At 37.2% G+C, this 17,687-nt stretch overlaps 1 protein-coding gene across 1 annotated transcript in view; it reads right to left on the bottom strand.

Annotated features, from left to right (window-relative positions):
- Positions 1 to 17,229, bottom strand: part of LOC120858150 (uncharacterized protein C12orf54 homolog) — a 37,789-nt gene extending 20,560 nt beyond the window's left edge. Inside the window, exons 1-3 of the mRNA XM_040234014.1 lie at positions 17,165 to 17,229; positions 12,271 to 12,301; positions 11,519 to 11,557 (exon numbers count right to left, since the gene is read on the bottom strand). Of these exons, the coding sequence (XP_040089948.1) occupies positions 11,519 to 11,557; positions 12,271 to 12,301; positions 17,165 to 17,229 (135 nt within the window). The remainder of the gene's footprint in view (positions 1 to 11,518; positions 11,558 to 12,270; positions 12,302 to 17,164) is intronic.
- Between the last annotated feature and the right edge of the window lie 458 nt (positions 17,230 to 17,687).

Below are 17,687 nucleotides of genomic sequence, written 5' to 3'. Positions count from 1 at the left end.
GGTGGGGTTGTATCAGTGGCTTGTCAAGGTTTCCTGGTTAGGGAGGCATATATCTGATAAAGGATTTATACAACCAATATATAGAGAACTAAAACTCAGGGACAGGGGGAAAAAAAAAGAAAGAAACGACCAAATTAAAGCATGAACAAAGGGCTTGGATAAAGATTTCTTCAAAGATTTACAAATGGCCAGTAAGTTCAGGAAAAGATCCTCAAAGTCATTAATCATTTGGGAAATGCAAATCAAAACTACAATGAGATACCACCTCACACTGATAAGGATGGCTACTATCAAAGAAAAAAAATGTTTTGATTTGGGTATAAAAAACTAGAACATTTATGAACCTAAATGTCTAGAACCCCAAAGATTTGGTTCAGACAGGGGCTGCAACTTAAAGATTCTGGACAGTTTGATTTCAAGTCTTTTTCGCACAGAACAACATTAATAACACTGCTCAAGATAAGGAGTCAGGACCAAACCTGAAGCCTCTTGAACACATACCTACTTTAGAGGGAGACAGAAGGATTTTAAAAGACTGTATTCAACTGAATTTAATTACCATAAAACTTATCATAATACCTACTTGCAATCAGAAAGAAGTACAATAATGTGAGCTTCTAAGGACTTGTATTCAACTAAGAACGTGAAAGATCAGACATAAGGTGAATGCAGTAATTGGCATGGTAGTGCAGTAATAGCAATGAAAGAATTACCTAAGTGCATGAATCAGAAGGCCATACAGACCCAGTGAGCTCCTCCACAATAGTATCCTTATATCACCATAACATCATAACAGTACAATAAAACACAGTAACAGTGTAAGAGAAAAGACTTCTGAACAAATCTTACTGACCTGTGGTATTTAAATATTATACATAGGACATCACTGCGGCACAGTATTCTGCACTCCAAACGGCAGAACTCTGGTTATATCCATAAATCAACTAGATGCCTCTCTGTGAAATAATGTTTTAAACACATTTTCATATACCTTATTTTCAAAATCGTCCTTTAAGGTAAGCCGACATGGCAAAGACAGTTATGTATCCTCTAACACAAACTGTTCTCTTCCTTAGTAATATAACCCCCAAAATACCAGCTGCTCAAAATGAAGACCATAACAAGCTAATGTTTCATTAATTTGTTGTTCATATTTTTATAAAATAAAATTTTTCCTTAGGTTTAGACCTCATGTAATCTTCCCAGCTGTACACGTCAACATTTTTAAGCTGAATCATCTCCCAAGCATACTATTAGTCCTTTGAGTTTTTCCTGTCACTTACACAGGTTTTCATAATACCAAATGTCCTCTGCAAATTTAATCAAGATGTTATGTACTTCTTCTTACATCTCATTAAGATGTCAATGTAACAATGTTGCTTATCAGCCACTGTAGCCTATTCCTTTCACTTCATATTATCCTCAAGAAAGGTTTTAGTCTACAGCCTATTTTACTGAGACAGACTGAATTTTTACATCAAACTTCATATGGTTACACAAAATATTTCTAAAAATACAAATATTATCAACTTTATTCTCTTTACTAATACATTCTAGAGGGATGAAAATACATCTAAAGTTACTTTATTCAGGAGGAGAGTCCCCTTTTCTCCCCCATACCAAACCACAATCCTACCATACGAATTGCTTATTTTTATCCCAATTAAATCTTAATCCTCTTTACTAAGTGTATAAAAAAAAAACAATAGTTTTCAACTTCAATTCAGTGTGCCATATAACTTTGTATTGTCATGGATTAATAGACAGCTATGTAAAAAAAGCTGTACTGATTTTCAAACTAGATGCATTTGGATTGTGTATTTCAATATGGATCACTACCTTCCCCACTAATCCCATACCTAGACTGAGCTTAGAGGATTTTTATTGTCAGATTCTTATTCACCATCTCTTGTAAATACCAAAGTTGTGATAAACCAAGGACAAGCCTACATACAAACTCCCTAAAGAGACATACCCTGGTAGCTCAGCTGGTAAAGAATACACCTGCAATGCAGGAGACCCCGGTTTGATTTCTGGGTCAGGAAGATCCCCAAAAGAAGGGACAGGCTACCCACTCCAATATCTAGGGCTTCCCTGGTGACTCAGTCGGCAAAGAATCCGCCTGCAGTGCAGGAGACCTGGGTTCGATCCCTGAGCTAGGAAGATATCCTAGACGAAGACATGGCAACCCACTCCAGTATTCTTGCCTGGAGAATCCCCACGGACAAAGGAGCCTGACAGGCTGCAGTCCATGGGGTCGCAAAGAGTCGAACATGACTGAGCGACTAAGCACAAGACAAAAAGTCTTGTGTATTCTTTAAATACATTATAGGAATTTACACGTTATAAATTCCTACAGAAAAAGTGACTGCATATATACCATGTACAGTGATTTTTGAGAAGCAGAACCAAAAATTAGGCCCAAATAATAGAATCATTACATAATAGCATAAAGTGTTCCTCTTTTAAGTGCTTTTCAGAATAAGAGCGAGGCACTCCTTTATTTGGGGTTCCTCAGATGGGCAAATGTATTTGACTTGTGTGCTCAGTTGCATCCAACTCTTTGAAGTCCCATGGATTGTAGCCCATGAGGCTCCTCTGCCAGGGAGTTTTCTAGAGTGGAGTGCTATTTCCTACTCCAGGGGATCTTCCCAACCCAAGGATGGAACCTGAATTTCTTGCATCTCCTGCATTGGCTGGCAGAATCTTTACCACTAGCACCACCTGGGAAGCCCATATTTGTAACTTAGAGGTAAGCAAAAGTTTCTTAAGACATAGAAAACAATAACTGTAAAACAGAATTCTGGGAAAGTAGTTTTTTGAAATTTAAAATGTGTGCCCATTAAATGACATCATTATAAAAATGACATCATTATATAGGTAGTCCAGAGTCCCCACAAAAATATGTACAAAACACCTACTTAACAAAGAATGGATACCCAAGATACATGAAGAACTTAATAATAAAAAGGTAAATTCAATAAAATATGGGCAAAACATCCAAAGGAACGCTTTACAGAGCAAGATACACAAATGGCCAGTAAGTACACACACAAAAGAGCTCTACGTCACATTAATCATTAAGGGAATGAAAATTAAAACCCATAAAAACTATAAACCACTCATTGGAAATGAACAAAATTAAAATGCTTGACAACACTAATCCTGTGTAAGACTGTAGATCAACTGGAACTCTCATACATTGTTGTGAAGTGTGAAATGGTACAACTACTTTGGAAAAGACGTCTAGTAGTTGCCTTTTTTTTTAATAAAACATAATTCTACTCCAAGGTATTTGTTCAACAAAAATAAAAACACATGTTCCCCAAAAGATTTGTACAAAAAAAATGTTCACAGTAGCTTATTCAGAACATCCCAAACTAGAAACAGCCTTGATGGGCATCAATAGGATAAACAAACTGTGACATAGTCATATAGTACAATGCTATAAATAATTAAAGAGGAATGTACTACTGATAAATGTAACAAGATGAATGAATTTCAAAAACATTATGCTGTTTGAAAGATGTGTTATGCCAAAGAGAATATACTGCATGATTTTATTTCTATTCAGTTGTGGGGAGGGGGCTTAACTAGAAATGAACTTCCTGAGGCACTGGTAATGATAGGAGTTTAGACTGTACCAGTTGCATGCGTTTGCCAACTCTTTAAATATATGCTTTCATTGTATGTGAATTTTAACTTAAAAAGGAACTGTAAAAACAAGAAAAATCCTATCAAAGAAATACATCTGTTAAAAACAAGTGTGCAATTGTACTAAACAAGAAAAATAAATTCAATAATTTTGGGGAAAAATACATAATCTAACTCAGTTAACTAAGTGAAGACACAGAATGACGCTTGCACTTAACACAGATGTCTGCCTGACTTATTCCCCCACTTCCTCTCCAGTAAAATACAATTTTAACTCCTACTTAACAAGTAGCCCCAGCTCTCTCACTTTCTGTCCTTGGGTCCTGCTGAATATATATTCATAACCTTTAGTATTACCACAAGAACATATCTGTTTGCTTATTCTATATCTCACCACCAGTAAAATGTAAACAACAAGAAAGCAGTGTGGGGAGAGATGGTATTCTTGAACATGTTATTCCACTTCTAATGTATCACTCATTTGCGATCAACTGAAATCCATTCACTCCACATTATCTGTGGAGTCCCTCTCCAGCCATTACACCCTCAGCAAGGAAGAGTGACTAATCTGATAAATCAAGAGTTTGATATTAATTTGGCCTTATTTTACTAGAGGGTGAGATCACTGAGTTAAGCCAGCCCATGTTCTTTCCAGTTTCTTGTCTCCTCTTATTTAAGAAAACCTACCAGATCTTAATTTTCTCAGTGCTACCTATCTGCCTGTATGAAGCAGGTCCACAGGCTTCATTCATGATATATGTTGGGTAAGCAATGTAACAATCTGCTTAGCAAATCCAGTCAAGTCTCTGCAGGCAGCATGAAGAGGGAGGTTTTAGGCCTAAGCCATGTACTCCAGTACAGCTCTTAAAAATCTTGAATTAAAGGTTATGGATACTTGCAAAGATTAATAAAGTTTGTATATCTCATGCAGACAGTAACATCTGGGTATATATCAAATCAACCAAAAGGCCACAGGAACTATAAACTCCTATATCAAGAAAAATAGAAAAAAACATAAAAATAATATAATACTCCATTGGTACTAAATAATTTATTGCAATAAGTTTATCTTTAATACAAGTATAATAAAATTCCTGCCATTTCAATTACAGTTAAACCCAAACTTCAAAACTAAGCCAGTAATTAGCAACATTTTAATTCTGAAAAGTTTTTAACTATAAAAGTATCAAATATAATATAGAACCCCTTAAATATTTAATGACTTTTGTCACAATATTAAAAAATTAACTTCTGATAATTCCAAAGCTATCAAAGGTCCTCACCCCTCAAAAAAACAACCTTTCTTAGCAAGTAAAAGTATAGTACCTGCTAGTATTTGTATTTACTTTTTATTTTAAAAACCAAGACTTCCAAATTGAATATGATTTGAATATTTCTATGTCATCCAAAAATGCCTGATACATACTAACTCTATGCAGGCTAATGGTCTTAGCAGAAGAAATCATGTCAGTCACAGAGTTTTTAAAATTATAACTGGAATTTTAAACTATAAAATAAAGAAAGTTTAACATTATTTAATAACTTTTATACTTATTATTATATTATTATAATTATTTTTGCCAATAAGGTACAAAATGTAACGTCATCATTCTTTACTCAAGTAGACTACTACCATACAAGATTTTAGTTTGTTTCTTCTTAATTAGCTGGTTGTTGTCAAATGCCCCAGGACAATTCGCATTAGAGCTGAGTATTTACACACACATTAAGGGTAACTAGTTTTAATGTAAAATAAGATTAGTAATATATGTACATGTACATTAAAACATAACAAACATAGGTAAAACAAGTCAGAGACATTCAGCTAGAAAACTGAGAAGTACTCATAAGGAAGGAAACATTAGGGTAAATTTTTTTAATTTAAATAATCCTTAAGAATATACGAAATGCTCCTAAGAATTTCTCCCACAGTTAAAACAAATGTGTTTTAAGGACAGAGAAAAAAATTAGCTCCTCAAAACTTACAAACATGGGCTTGGTAACTTATTAAAAATTATGCCCCTGATTTTCTTTTGAGAAAAAAGAAATAGTACAAACAAGGGCATGAAACACACTTAATATTAAGACTAATAATGTTCTATTCTCACTGAAAAATGCTAGGAGAAAACAATTAAATTTCAGATATTTCCATTTAATGTGGGAAAAAAATACAATGTTCATTTCTGAGATATAAACTAGTAATTTATTTTCATTCATAATATAAAGTGATTTAGTAAAGTTTACTCTTCCCAGTACTCAAAATTAAATAAGAACTGTTTTTCATATCTAGGAATTATAATGGTAATGTGAAATGAAAGTTTAATTTTGCTGAACTAAAGCTCAAATAGATTCAAATAAAAATTTATGAAAATATCTAAACAATAAGAATTTAATTTTTGTTATTTTACAATGACAATAGGTTTACTTTTTCTAACATTTTTTAAAAATCCAGCCTTGTTTTATCCATATAAAACTTTTAAAAATCACAATAGAATCTTTTATATATAACTTAGAAAAACAATTTCACATGATATACTCATAACACTCAGGAAATTACAATCCAGGAAGGGACAGTCTCCCTGAAACAGAAAGTTCTTTCTTTTTGTCACCTCCAATCCTTATAATCTTTATTTACATCATTTACAAGAAATATGTATCACAATCTGACAGGTAGATAAGAAAAAGAAAATTTTTTGCTTTCTAAAGCTCATCAAGTGAATTTACTCAGTCTTCTTACTATGTTTCTTTTTAACTTTATCTGCAGCATTAGCTACAGGTTTTGAGGTAGATGAACCAGTACCATTGAAAGATGATTTTGTTTCACTTTTCTTTTCACATGGTGAAAACTGCTGCTGCCAGCCAAACAGCATCCGACTCAATGTATCTTCAAAACAAGCAAAAGGCATAAGAGCAGCCTCTGTAATCATCATGGTTATCTTCGTGGCCACAAGAAACACAGTAAAGAGGAACATAAGATTATGCTTTGATATTGCCAAATGCTTGGTTTGCTGGAATGTGAAGATAACTGATCCCAGCAGGGTTACCTTGGCAGGGTAGGACATCTTCAGCCATTCCTCAGCCTCTGGTTTCCAACATCCTTTTACCAGCTGCTCAAAATTCGTGATAATGCTACCACCTGCACCCGGCTGATGCTTCAGCGCCATCACCGACACCAAGTAGTGGGCGATATCAAAAAAGGGGAACATGGAAGTGCGAGAAAAGGCAAGGGTCAGCTCATTCCACGGAGAGTCCATCGCGACTACCGACCGCCGCAGCCGAAGCAGCCCCGGAGACGGGTTCCGGCGTGCGCGGCCAGGACTGATTTCTTTTAGAATGGACTGGTTGGGTCTCCTTGCAGTCCAAGGGACTCTCAAGAGTCTTCTCCAACACCACAGTTCAAAAACATCAATTCTTTGACACTCAGCTTTCTTTATAGTCCAACTCTCACATCCATACATGACTACTGGAAAAACCATAGCTTTGACTAGATGGACCTTTGTTGGCAAAATAATGTCTCTGTTTTTTAATATACTGTCTAGTTTGGTCATAACTTTTCTTCCACGGAGCAAGCGTCTTTTAATTTCATGTCTGCAGTCACCATCTGCAGTTTTATATTCATCTCATATATTTATATAAATCTCATATATTTATATATGTTTTATATTCTTTTATTATGTTGTAAGTATCCAATTATGTACTGGTTCCCCATAGGATGGTTTTCTGACCATTATATAATCAACTGTTTAGTAATACAGTAATTATAAGAACATTAGTTATTCTTGTACAACATTTTAATTGTTTTTTTCTTTCTGTAAAACTTATCAGAAAAGTCATTGAAAGACAGAGAATAAAAATGTTGATTATGTTACATAGTGTTGTTCAGTGGGGCCTTGCAGGAGAGAGGCTGTGGAGACTTTCACTTACTTTTTTTTTAATTTAAAGAATTCATAGTCTTTGATTTAAAGTCTTTTTCTGCTTAGCTTCTTGTGAATAATTGCTATTATAGGTTCAGAAATGATCATTTTTCCCCTAATTCTCATCTCTATATCACAGTTTAAATGTGTATGCAACTAGAATGTCAAAATTGGGAAGCTGAAATAGCTGATAATTTTGGAAAGGTCTCAGAAACTCCAAGTGAATATCTGTGTTCTGTGAAAGTTTATAGCAGTTTACTTTGGCTATTAATGAGCATAGTTAGCTTCTGCACTAATAGACCATTTAAATATAAAGTGAAATCTTGTGTTTTTATATTTGAGAATTGTCACCTTGGTTGTCATTTTCCTATTTCTGGGAAAACAAGGAAATTTCATCAAAGTGAAAAGACATCCCTTTTTATAGAATTAAAATAATTTTCTCTCACATTCTCTAAATACAAGTCTATTTTAAAGCAATTTCAAAATGCAGGGCTTAATCCTGTGGATTCTGAGAGTAACTGCTCATGGCGTTGCCTCAGTTAGAAGACTGAAGGCAACAAATTCCCATTGGTGACTTATGAACATGTATTTCTCTTTCAACTCAAAAAGTTTTCAGAACCCAAAACACTCTCTTGATAGCTTCAACAGTTTCATTCATTACCAAACATATGATTAATCTGTCTTCTATAAAAGATTTTTTTTCTACTTGTTCTCTTTAAAACAATTCTAATGATTTGATCTGATTTCCTTGAAATGACGTTAAAACACTATGTTTTTCATAACCACAGAAAGGGAAATTCTTCATATCCAAGTACAAACTCATATTCTTCTCTTTTCTTTTCAACATCTCAGACCTCTCCAATAATGGGTCTGAATCTCTCAATTAAGTTAAAGGACAGGAAAGCTCCATGAATATGTTTCTGCTGCTGGCCATTATTCTGATTTAAATTATTGTCAATAAATTTGGTGGTCTGTAGAACATTTTGAAGCATTTAAAAAATCATGTTCATAATCTCTGATGCTGCAGAGTGAATCTGGCATTTATTCTTCTTCAGAATCTTTATTAAAATACTCTAAAGAAGACACAGATGTATAGAACAGACTTTTGAACTCTGTGGGAGAGGGAGAGGGTGGGATGATTTGGGAGAATGGCATTGAAACATGTATACTATCATGTAAGAAACGAATCACCAGTCTAGGTTCGATACAGGATACAGGATGCTTGGGACTGGTGCACTGGGATGACCCAGAGAGATGATATGGGGAGGGTGGGTGGGAGGGGGGTTCAGGATTGGGAACTCATGTACACCCGTGGCAGATTCACGTCAATGTATGGCAATACAGTATTGTAAAGTAAAAAAAAAAAAAAAACATAAATAATAAATAAAAAAATAAAAATAAATAAATAAAATAACCACATGTTGCTTTAAAATAAATAAAAATCAGGCACTTAAAAAAATACTCTAAAGAAATTCACTAACAAAGCAGATTCAGTTCAGTCGCTCAGTCATGTCCGACTCTTTGCGACCCCATGAATCGCAGCACGCCAGGCCTCCCTGTCCATCACCATCTCCCGGAGTTCACTCAGACTCATGTCCATCGAGTCCGTGATGCCATCCAGCCATCTCATCCTCGGTCGTCCCCTTTTCCTCCTGCCCCCAATCCCTCCTAGCATCAGAGTCTTTTCCAATGAGTCAACTCTTTGCATGAGGTGGCCAAAGTACTGGAGTTTCAGCCTTAGCATCATTCCTTCCAAAGAAATTCCAGGGCTGATCTCCTTCAGAGTGGACTGGTTGGATCTCCTTGCAGTCCAAGGGACTCTCAAGAGTCTTCTCCAACACCACAGTTCAAAAGCATCAATTCTTCGGTGCTCAGCCTTCTTCACAGTCCAACTCTCACATCCACACATGACCACAGGAAAAACCATAGCCTTGACTAGACGGACCTTAGTCGGCAAAGTAATGTCTCTGCTTTTGAACATACTGTCTAGGTTGGTCATAACTTTCCTTCCAAGTAGTAAGCGTCTTTTAATTTCATGGCTGCAGTCACCATCTGCAGTGATTTTGGAGCCCCCCAAAATAAAGTCTGACACTGTTTCCACTGTTTCCCCATCTATTTCCCATGAAGTGATGGGACCGGATGCCATGATCTTTGTTTTCTGAATGTTGAGCTTTAAGCCAACTTTTTCACTCTCCTTTTTCACTTTTATCAAGAGGCTTTTTAGTTCCTCTTCACTTTCTGCCATAGGGTGGTGTCATCTACATATCTGAGGTTATTGATATAAATAATCAAAACAGAATGATGTCCCACCTATTGAAATTATGTTTAAATTATATATGAGTGACTTAAGCAAATTCTATGTCTTTTGATGCCTTTATAGACCTTTTTGCCATAGTCAATGGAAGGAAAGAATCATCTTCTGTGCTAATGACACGATCATAATCATGTTACAAACAGGAACTCCAGAAACAATTGGCATGTTTCCCTCAGAAACAACAGCTCACTAGTAATTATGCAGAAATTGGTCATTTTATGGAGTTAACGTTTCATTCAAATGAATGAAATTAAATGTGTCTACTCAGATATGCAGATGACACCACCCTTTGGCAGAAAGTGAAGAGGAGCTAAAAAGCCTCTTGATGAAAGTGAAAGAGGAGAGTGAAAAAGTTGGCTTAAAGCTCAACATTCAGAAAACGAAGATCATGGCATCTGGTCCCATCACTTCATGGGAAATAGATAGGGAAACAGTGGAAACAGTGTCAGACTTTATTTTTGGGGGCTCCAAAATCACTGTAGATGGTGACTGCAGCCATGAAATTAAAGGACGCTTACTCCTTGGAAGAAAAGTTATGACCAATCTAGATAGTATGTTCAAAAGCAGAGACATTACTTTGCCGACTAAGGTCCGTCTAGTCAAGGCTATGGTTTTTCCTGTGGTCACGTATGGATGTGAGAGTTGGACTGTGAAGAAGGCTGAGCACCGAAGAATTGATGCTTTTGAGCTGTGGCGTTGGAGAAGACTCTTGAGAGTCCCTTGGACTGCAAGGAGATCCAACCAGTCCATTCTGAAGGAGACCAGCCCTGGGATTTCTTTGGAAGGAATGATGCTAAGGCTGAAACTCCAGTACTTTGGCCACCTCATGCGAAGAGTTGACTCATTGGAAAAGACTCTGATGCTAGGAGGGATTGGGGGCAGGAGGAGAAGGGGACGACAGAGGATGAGATGGCTGGATGGCATCACGGACTCGATGGACGTGAATCTGAGTGAACTCTGTGAGATGGTGATGGACAGGGAGGCCTGGCGTGCTGCGATTCATGGGGTCGCAAAGAGTTGGACACAACTGAGCAACTGAACTGAACTGAACTGAACTCTTTAGGTTGACGTATTTATTTCTGAGAGGTTAATTTTGAAGGTACCTCATTCTGGAAGGGCCAAATCTTTATTTTTTATGACATAGGAATCAAGGACTATTGGTAGACAATTTATCATATCATCTGAGTGGCTCTGGAGGTAAAATATTTCTTTCTAATAAGAAATGGAGTTAGGATCTTTAATTTTCATATCAAAATGGTAAATTGTCTTCCTCTCATCTGAGAGTTAAAATATATGGGTTTTTCAGTATTTGCCCTAAGGTACTTGCTAATGGATGAGATTTAAATTATTAATTGTACAGTGCTTATACAATGCTGGTAGAGAAAACATAGTTGAAAGGGCTTATCTAATGGAGAAGTGGATGTTGAGAATGGGCACTGAGATGCACAGACACAAGGAGTGTCTGAGGATTTGGGACCAGATGAATAGTAAAACAAGATGGGAGGGTGCATAGGAATTCCTTACCATCAATCAGCAAATTACTCATGGAGAAAGAAGGAAATGTGCTTCTTTCTTAAGCTTCCCTCCCTTCTCTCATCTCTTACTATGTTGTCAAAGAGGACCCCTCTGTACTCACCTGATCCCACAGGGTTTCAGTGATCGTTAATTCTACCGCCTGTTGAAATAAGATACACATATTGGGAACATTACCTTAACTCTCCCAGAATCTGAACTGACACATCATGAAACAGAATATGAGGCATTTTTGGAGTTGAGATGGACACTCGAAGGCATGCCATTTGTCTTAGGCAGCCCTAAGTCTCCTTCAGCCCCACTGAGTCATTTTTCAGCCCATATCCCTTGTCGTCTCTTAATCTAGCCAGTGGGTAACAGATATAAGCAGACTCCTATGCTGACTCACCTTATTAACACCCACATATATAGCCTGCCTGCTTTTGAAGTCATCTAGTGTAGCTGTGGCATTGAAGATGTTACTTAGTCTTGGTGCACAATGACCCACCACTTGGTTAAGAGCATTCTGAGCTACAGCGCCCAAGTCTTCCAAGATATGGTTCTTGTTAGACAGTTTTCCCACCCCCTGGCCACATTCTTTTCACCTCTGCTTTCCCTAGGAACCTTGGTTCCCAACCAGTGAAGCTGCTTAGTCATATCTGACTCTTTGCGATCCCATGGACTGTAGCCTACCAGGCTCCTCCATCCATGGAATTTTCCAGGTAAGAGTACTGGAGTGGGTTGCCATTTCCTTCTGCAGAGGATCTTCCTGACCCAGGGATAGAACCCAGGTCTCCCTCACTGTAGGCAGACACTTTACCATCTGAGCTACCAGGCAAGCCCAAAGGAACCAGTATATTTGGAAGTCTCACCCACCTTTGGTCTCATTGTGTCTTCAAAGGACTTTCTGGAAAGAAAGGGTGATAAAAATCTGATGAGTCACTAGATAGGTGACATAAACAAAGTGTCAGAATAGGAGGTTACAGCTCTCATATCTAGAGCATAAACGTCAATTTTGACAACCATCCATGGATGGAAATACCTTTTGGGAAATCAGGGGTCCAGGGGAGAGCTTCCAAAACCTCTTTCAAGAAAAAGAAATCCATGAATAGATGCATTGCAGAAGGTAAGAAAGACAGTTTCACTCCCTCCTCCCCCACCAACCAAGACACTCCTCCCCAAAGGCAGCATAGCTTAGTACCAGTAGGGACCCTCTCAACCTGTGATTTCTCCAATGAGGGAAGTGAGAATGGAATTAGCTCTCTGATTTCCAAGGCTTATAAGACATTGACTAGGAGGCCCACTTCTGTCTCATCCCACTCAGATGGCTAAGGTGATTGGCACAGCTGAATAGTGTTGGGGGAGTTGGGAACAGAAGAAAGGTGTGGGCACTCATGGCATTCACTGCATGGATCTCCAGAACCAGCTGCAGCTCACCTATTAGATCTAGGTGAACTCCACCAAGAGGGTTATCCAGAACACTGTGGGACTTCTCACCTGTCGGTGACTTCCCTCAACTGACTGACAAATGCTCCTAGTATTTCACATAACCTTGAGATGGTAACATGTTAGCCTCTGCAGATAGCAAGTGAAAGCCTCTTCAGACAGTATGTAGATATCAGCAGCTGGCACAACTATGTGAGAATGAGAGAAGGAACATTTGAAAGAATCTTGAATACTCTGGGGAAAGTAAACAGGAGGCTCTCAGTACCCAGACTGACTTTTTGGGATTAAAAGAAAGCCTCTCCTCAAGAGGTAACAAGAAAACAGAGGTGAGTGCACCCATAGGCAAGACCTGAAAGACTCTCAAAATCTTTAGCTGGGCTGACTGGTGAAGATGTTTCACTTTTGAAGCCAGTCAGTAAAGACTGGAAGAGGACTGCTTCTTCAAATAAAGAGACAGCGCAAGAATTCAAGGAACAGGAAGAATTAAGGAAACATAACACCACCAAAAGAACAAAAAGATTCAGTGATGGATCTCAAAGGAATGGAGATCAATTGCAATTCTAAACAGTTATATTAAAGCATCTTTACACCACAAGAGAAGGTGACCAGTGAATGGAAATCAAGAAAACAGCAAAATGAGAAGCTCAACAAAGAAATGAAAACTATAAAAAAAGAACAAGACAGAAACTCTTGGGACTGAAGAATACAATGGCTGTGATGAAAAATTCAATAGAGGGCTTCAACAGCAGACTTGATCAAGAAGAAAAGAGAATGATTGAATTTGAAGACAAATAATTTGAAATTCAGAAAAATAAAAAGAAAAGAACCGAGAAGAGAAAGAATGCCTATATGACTATGGGACACCATCAAATGACATAATATGGGCATTTTGAAAGCCACAGAAGGAACAGGGAAAGTGAAAATGGTAGAAAGCTTATTTAATGAAATAATGACAGAAAAATTCCCAAACCTGGCAGGGAAGTTAACATCTAGATCCATGATGCTCAAAAATTCCAAGGAGGCTGAACATCAAGAAATCTTCATTGAGACATTATAATCAAATTGTCTAAGGTCAAAGACAAATAGAATTTGGAAAGCAGCAAGGAAAAGTGAATTACCACATACAAGGGAAGTCCCAAAAGAGTACTTCTCTGCAGACACCTTGTATGCCAGGAGGGAGTAAGATGATACAAGCTAAGTATCGAAAACAAACAAACTTGCTAACCAAGAATACTTTACCTGGCAAAGCTGCTCTTCAGAAATGAAGTGGAGATAAAGACTTTCCCAGACAAACAAAAGCTTGATCATGACTAGACTTGGCATACAACAAACCCTAAAGGGAGTTCTTCAAGTTGAAAGGATATTAAACAGAAGGAGGAAAACATAAGTATAAATCTCACTGGAAGTGGAATATATATAGTCAAATTTGAAGACTTAAATACTGTAAGGGTGGTGCTTAAATCACTTGTAATGCTAGTGTGAAAGTTATAAGTATTAAAAGTAGCTATAGCTATCCATACAATAATTTTTTAATGGATACTTATTATAAAGAGGTCTAAATAGTGATATCAAGAACATAAAATGTGAAGGGAAATGAAAAAATGTAGAGTTTTTGTATGCAGTTGCTGTTACCAGCCTAAAAAGACATACTGTAGGATTTGTCTCATGGTAATGTAAACCTCTAGAAGATACACAAAAGATGGGGAACACGTGTACACCCGTGGCGGATTCATGTTGGTGTATGGCAAAACCAATACAATATTGTAAAGTAACTAGCCTCCAATTAAAATAAATAAATTTATATTTTTTAAAAAAGGAATCAGAGCAAACTGTTGCACAATGTCAATAAATCACAAAACAAGATAGCAAGAAGGGAAGGAAGAAACAAAGGAACTACAGAATAGAATACAACAACATGGTAATAATGGTAATTACTGATAGTTACATATTAATAATTATTTAAACATAAATGGATTAAATTCTCCAGTCAAACAGATGAGTTAAATGGATTAAAACAATCCAGCTATATGCTATCACGCACGCACATAGGCTGAAAGTAAAGGGATGAGAAAAGATATTTCAGGCAAATGGTACACAAATGATAGCTATATTTATATCAGACAAAACAGATTTTTAGTCAAAAACTGTACACTTTGTTATAGGAGACAAAGAAGGTCATTATTTAATAGTTCATCAAGATGATATTACAGTTGTAAATATATACATTCAATTTTGAAGCACCTAAATATATATATAGCAAATATAAGCAGAACCGAAGGGAAAAACTGACAAAAATATTAAGAGCAGACCTCAATACCCCATTTTCAATAATGAATAGATCATACAGGCAGAGTTATGAAGGGAATGACAAACATATGGCATTATAGACAAAATAGATCTATACAAAACACTGCATCCAATAATGACAAAACACACATTCTTCTCAAGCACACACAGAACATTCTCCAGGCAAGGTCATATGCTGGGCCACAAATCAAGCTTAACGAACTTAATATTGATAAGATATCATATATTTTTTCCTACCACAATGATATTAAATTGGAAATCAAGAGGAAATTCTCTCTCTCTCTTTTTTTAGGTTACTTCTATATCCTGGCCATTGTAAATATTGCTGCATATGATCCAGCAATCTCACTCTTGAGGAAATTCTTAAAATTCAACAACATGTGGAAATTAAACAGCACTCAAACAACAAATATGTCGAATAAAAAGAAAGACTTAAATAAAAATATAAAAAGATATCACAGCTAATACCAAAGAGACTACTATGAAAAACTATACACCAAAAAATTAGATATCTTAGAAGGAATGGATAAATTCCTAGAAATATACAACCTACTTGGGCTTCTCTGGTGGCTCAGCAGTAAAGAATCTGTCTGCAGTGCAGAAGCTACAGTCCATGACATTCTCCAGACCAGAATACTGGAGTGGGTAGCCCTGCCCTTCTCCAGGGGATCTCCCCAACCCAGGGATCTAACCCAGGTCTCCCACATTGCAGGCAGATTCTTTACCAGCTGAGCCACCAGGGAACCCCAAAATCAACAGCATGAAGGATAAAAATCATATAATGTTCTAAATAGATGCAGAAAAATAATTTGATAAAATTCAATATCCATTCAAGGTAAAACTCTCAACGATTAGTTATAGAAGAAATTCACCTCACTATTATAAAGGCTGTATATGACAAACCTATAACCAACATCATACTTAATGGTAAAAAGCTAAAAGCTTTTCCTACAAGGTTGGGGAAAGACAGGGAATCTCACTCTCACCTTCCTATTCAACAGGATATTGGGAATCCTAACCAGAGCAATTAGGCAACAAAAAGGATTAAAAGGCATCCATGAGTTTGAGGAAACTCAGGGAGATAGTCAGGGACAGAGAAGCCTGGCGTGCCGCAGTTCGCGGGGTGGCAAAGGGTGGGATACGACGTAGCAACTGAACAGGGACAACAACAATGCACCTTCCCAAACAGAACTCTCAGTGACTCCATACCTACCGACTATTTTCTCCTCATAGTTCTGTAGTGGAACTACATAACCATTCCTCATATTCGTTATGAGCACCTTAATAAGATATGCCACCTAGAAACCTTAGAAGATACTTTTAACTTTTTCTTCCTGAATTCCTTTAAACTCATTTCTTTTTCTTTTTTTGGTCTTTAATGTCTTTATTACACAAAATCCTGTGATTTTTTGATTCCTGCATTGTTAGTTTTAATGATGAGAAACATCTCAATAGATTTGGAAATAGTGGTACTATGCATTTCGTTACTCCCAGACCTTGGTAACTAAGCACTGATCTATTTCTTCTCAGGGTAGTTGTACCATTTTCAGAATGTCCTATAAATATAATCATATGTTAGGTAGATTTTTTTTTAAATTGGAGTATAACTTCTTTACAATATTGTGTCAGTTTTTGCTTGCAGATTCTGGCCCTTCTCTGTACCCTAGGACAAGGAAAGCAAAGTTTTGGACATCTGGCCTTGATTTACATTGTAGAGGACATAAGAGCGTCTTAGAGAAAGTTGGTCTTGGGATAAATAAATGCCCCTTGGTGGTATACACAACTAGCTCCTCCTACAGGAATTTCAGACTGATGCCCACCTTCTAATTAGAATGAGAATGACTTGCTTTGTTCCTTCCATTAAGGAGAGGAGAAAGGACACGTGAAAGTCCCAACGTTCCCCAACCAGGAAATAGGTGCAGCCGTGGCAGGGATGGGAGACAGAGGACCTTGATTCTTCTCTTATAGAGAATATCCAATCTAAGGACCTTTGAAGGTCATCATTAGCCCCATTTACCTTTTCTGCTGCCTGGAGTTCCTTCCTCCCTCTTGTTCTTGATCTTGGAAGGCATGCTGTGCCATTAGTCCAAACGGAAACCAAATGCTCTGGAGCTGAAGATGGAGAGAGCTCCACGTCCTGAAGAAGAGTAAATGAATAGGGGAAGAGGGCAGGTAAATGATGAGAGGAGACTTCCCTGTTGGAGAACTGCCAGGACAGATGTCTCAGTAGTTCAGGAAGCACCTGTATTTTGAATGGGTCAGTGTGTTTGTGTGAATGTGTGTGTATGTGTATGTACACATATGTGTAAAGATAAGGGTGTGAGGGAAGAAGTGTTTGCCCCAGGTAAAGAAATTCCAGTGAGAAAAGAGAAACTCAGTGAAAAAATAATAGCTGGCTGGGATTGGGGTAGGGAGTGGGCCAGTGGCTGCTTGAGGTAACAGTGGCTCTAAGACAAGGTTAGGAAGTAGTAATATAATAAATTCAAGAATGGACAATTTCCCATCCCATCCTCCATCCTGGTCAGACAGCTAAGAGTAGC

Source organism: Oryx dammah, unplaced genomic scaffold (genome assembly GCF_014754425.2).
Source record: "Oryx dammah isolate SB20612 unplaced genomic scaffold, SCBI_Odam_1.1 HiC_scaffold_29, whole genome shotgun sequence".
Lineage (NCBI taxonomy): Eukaryota > Metazoa > Chordata > Mammalia > Artiodactyla > Bovidae > Oryx > Oryx dammah.
The sequence above is the reverse complement of the archived record's forward strand: the minus strand, read 5'-3'. Positions and strand labels throughout refer to the sequence as shown.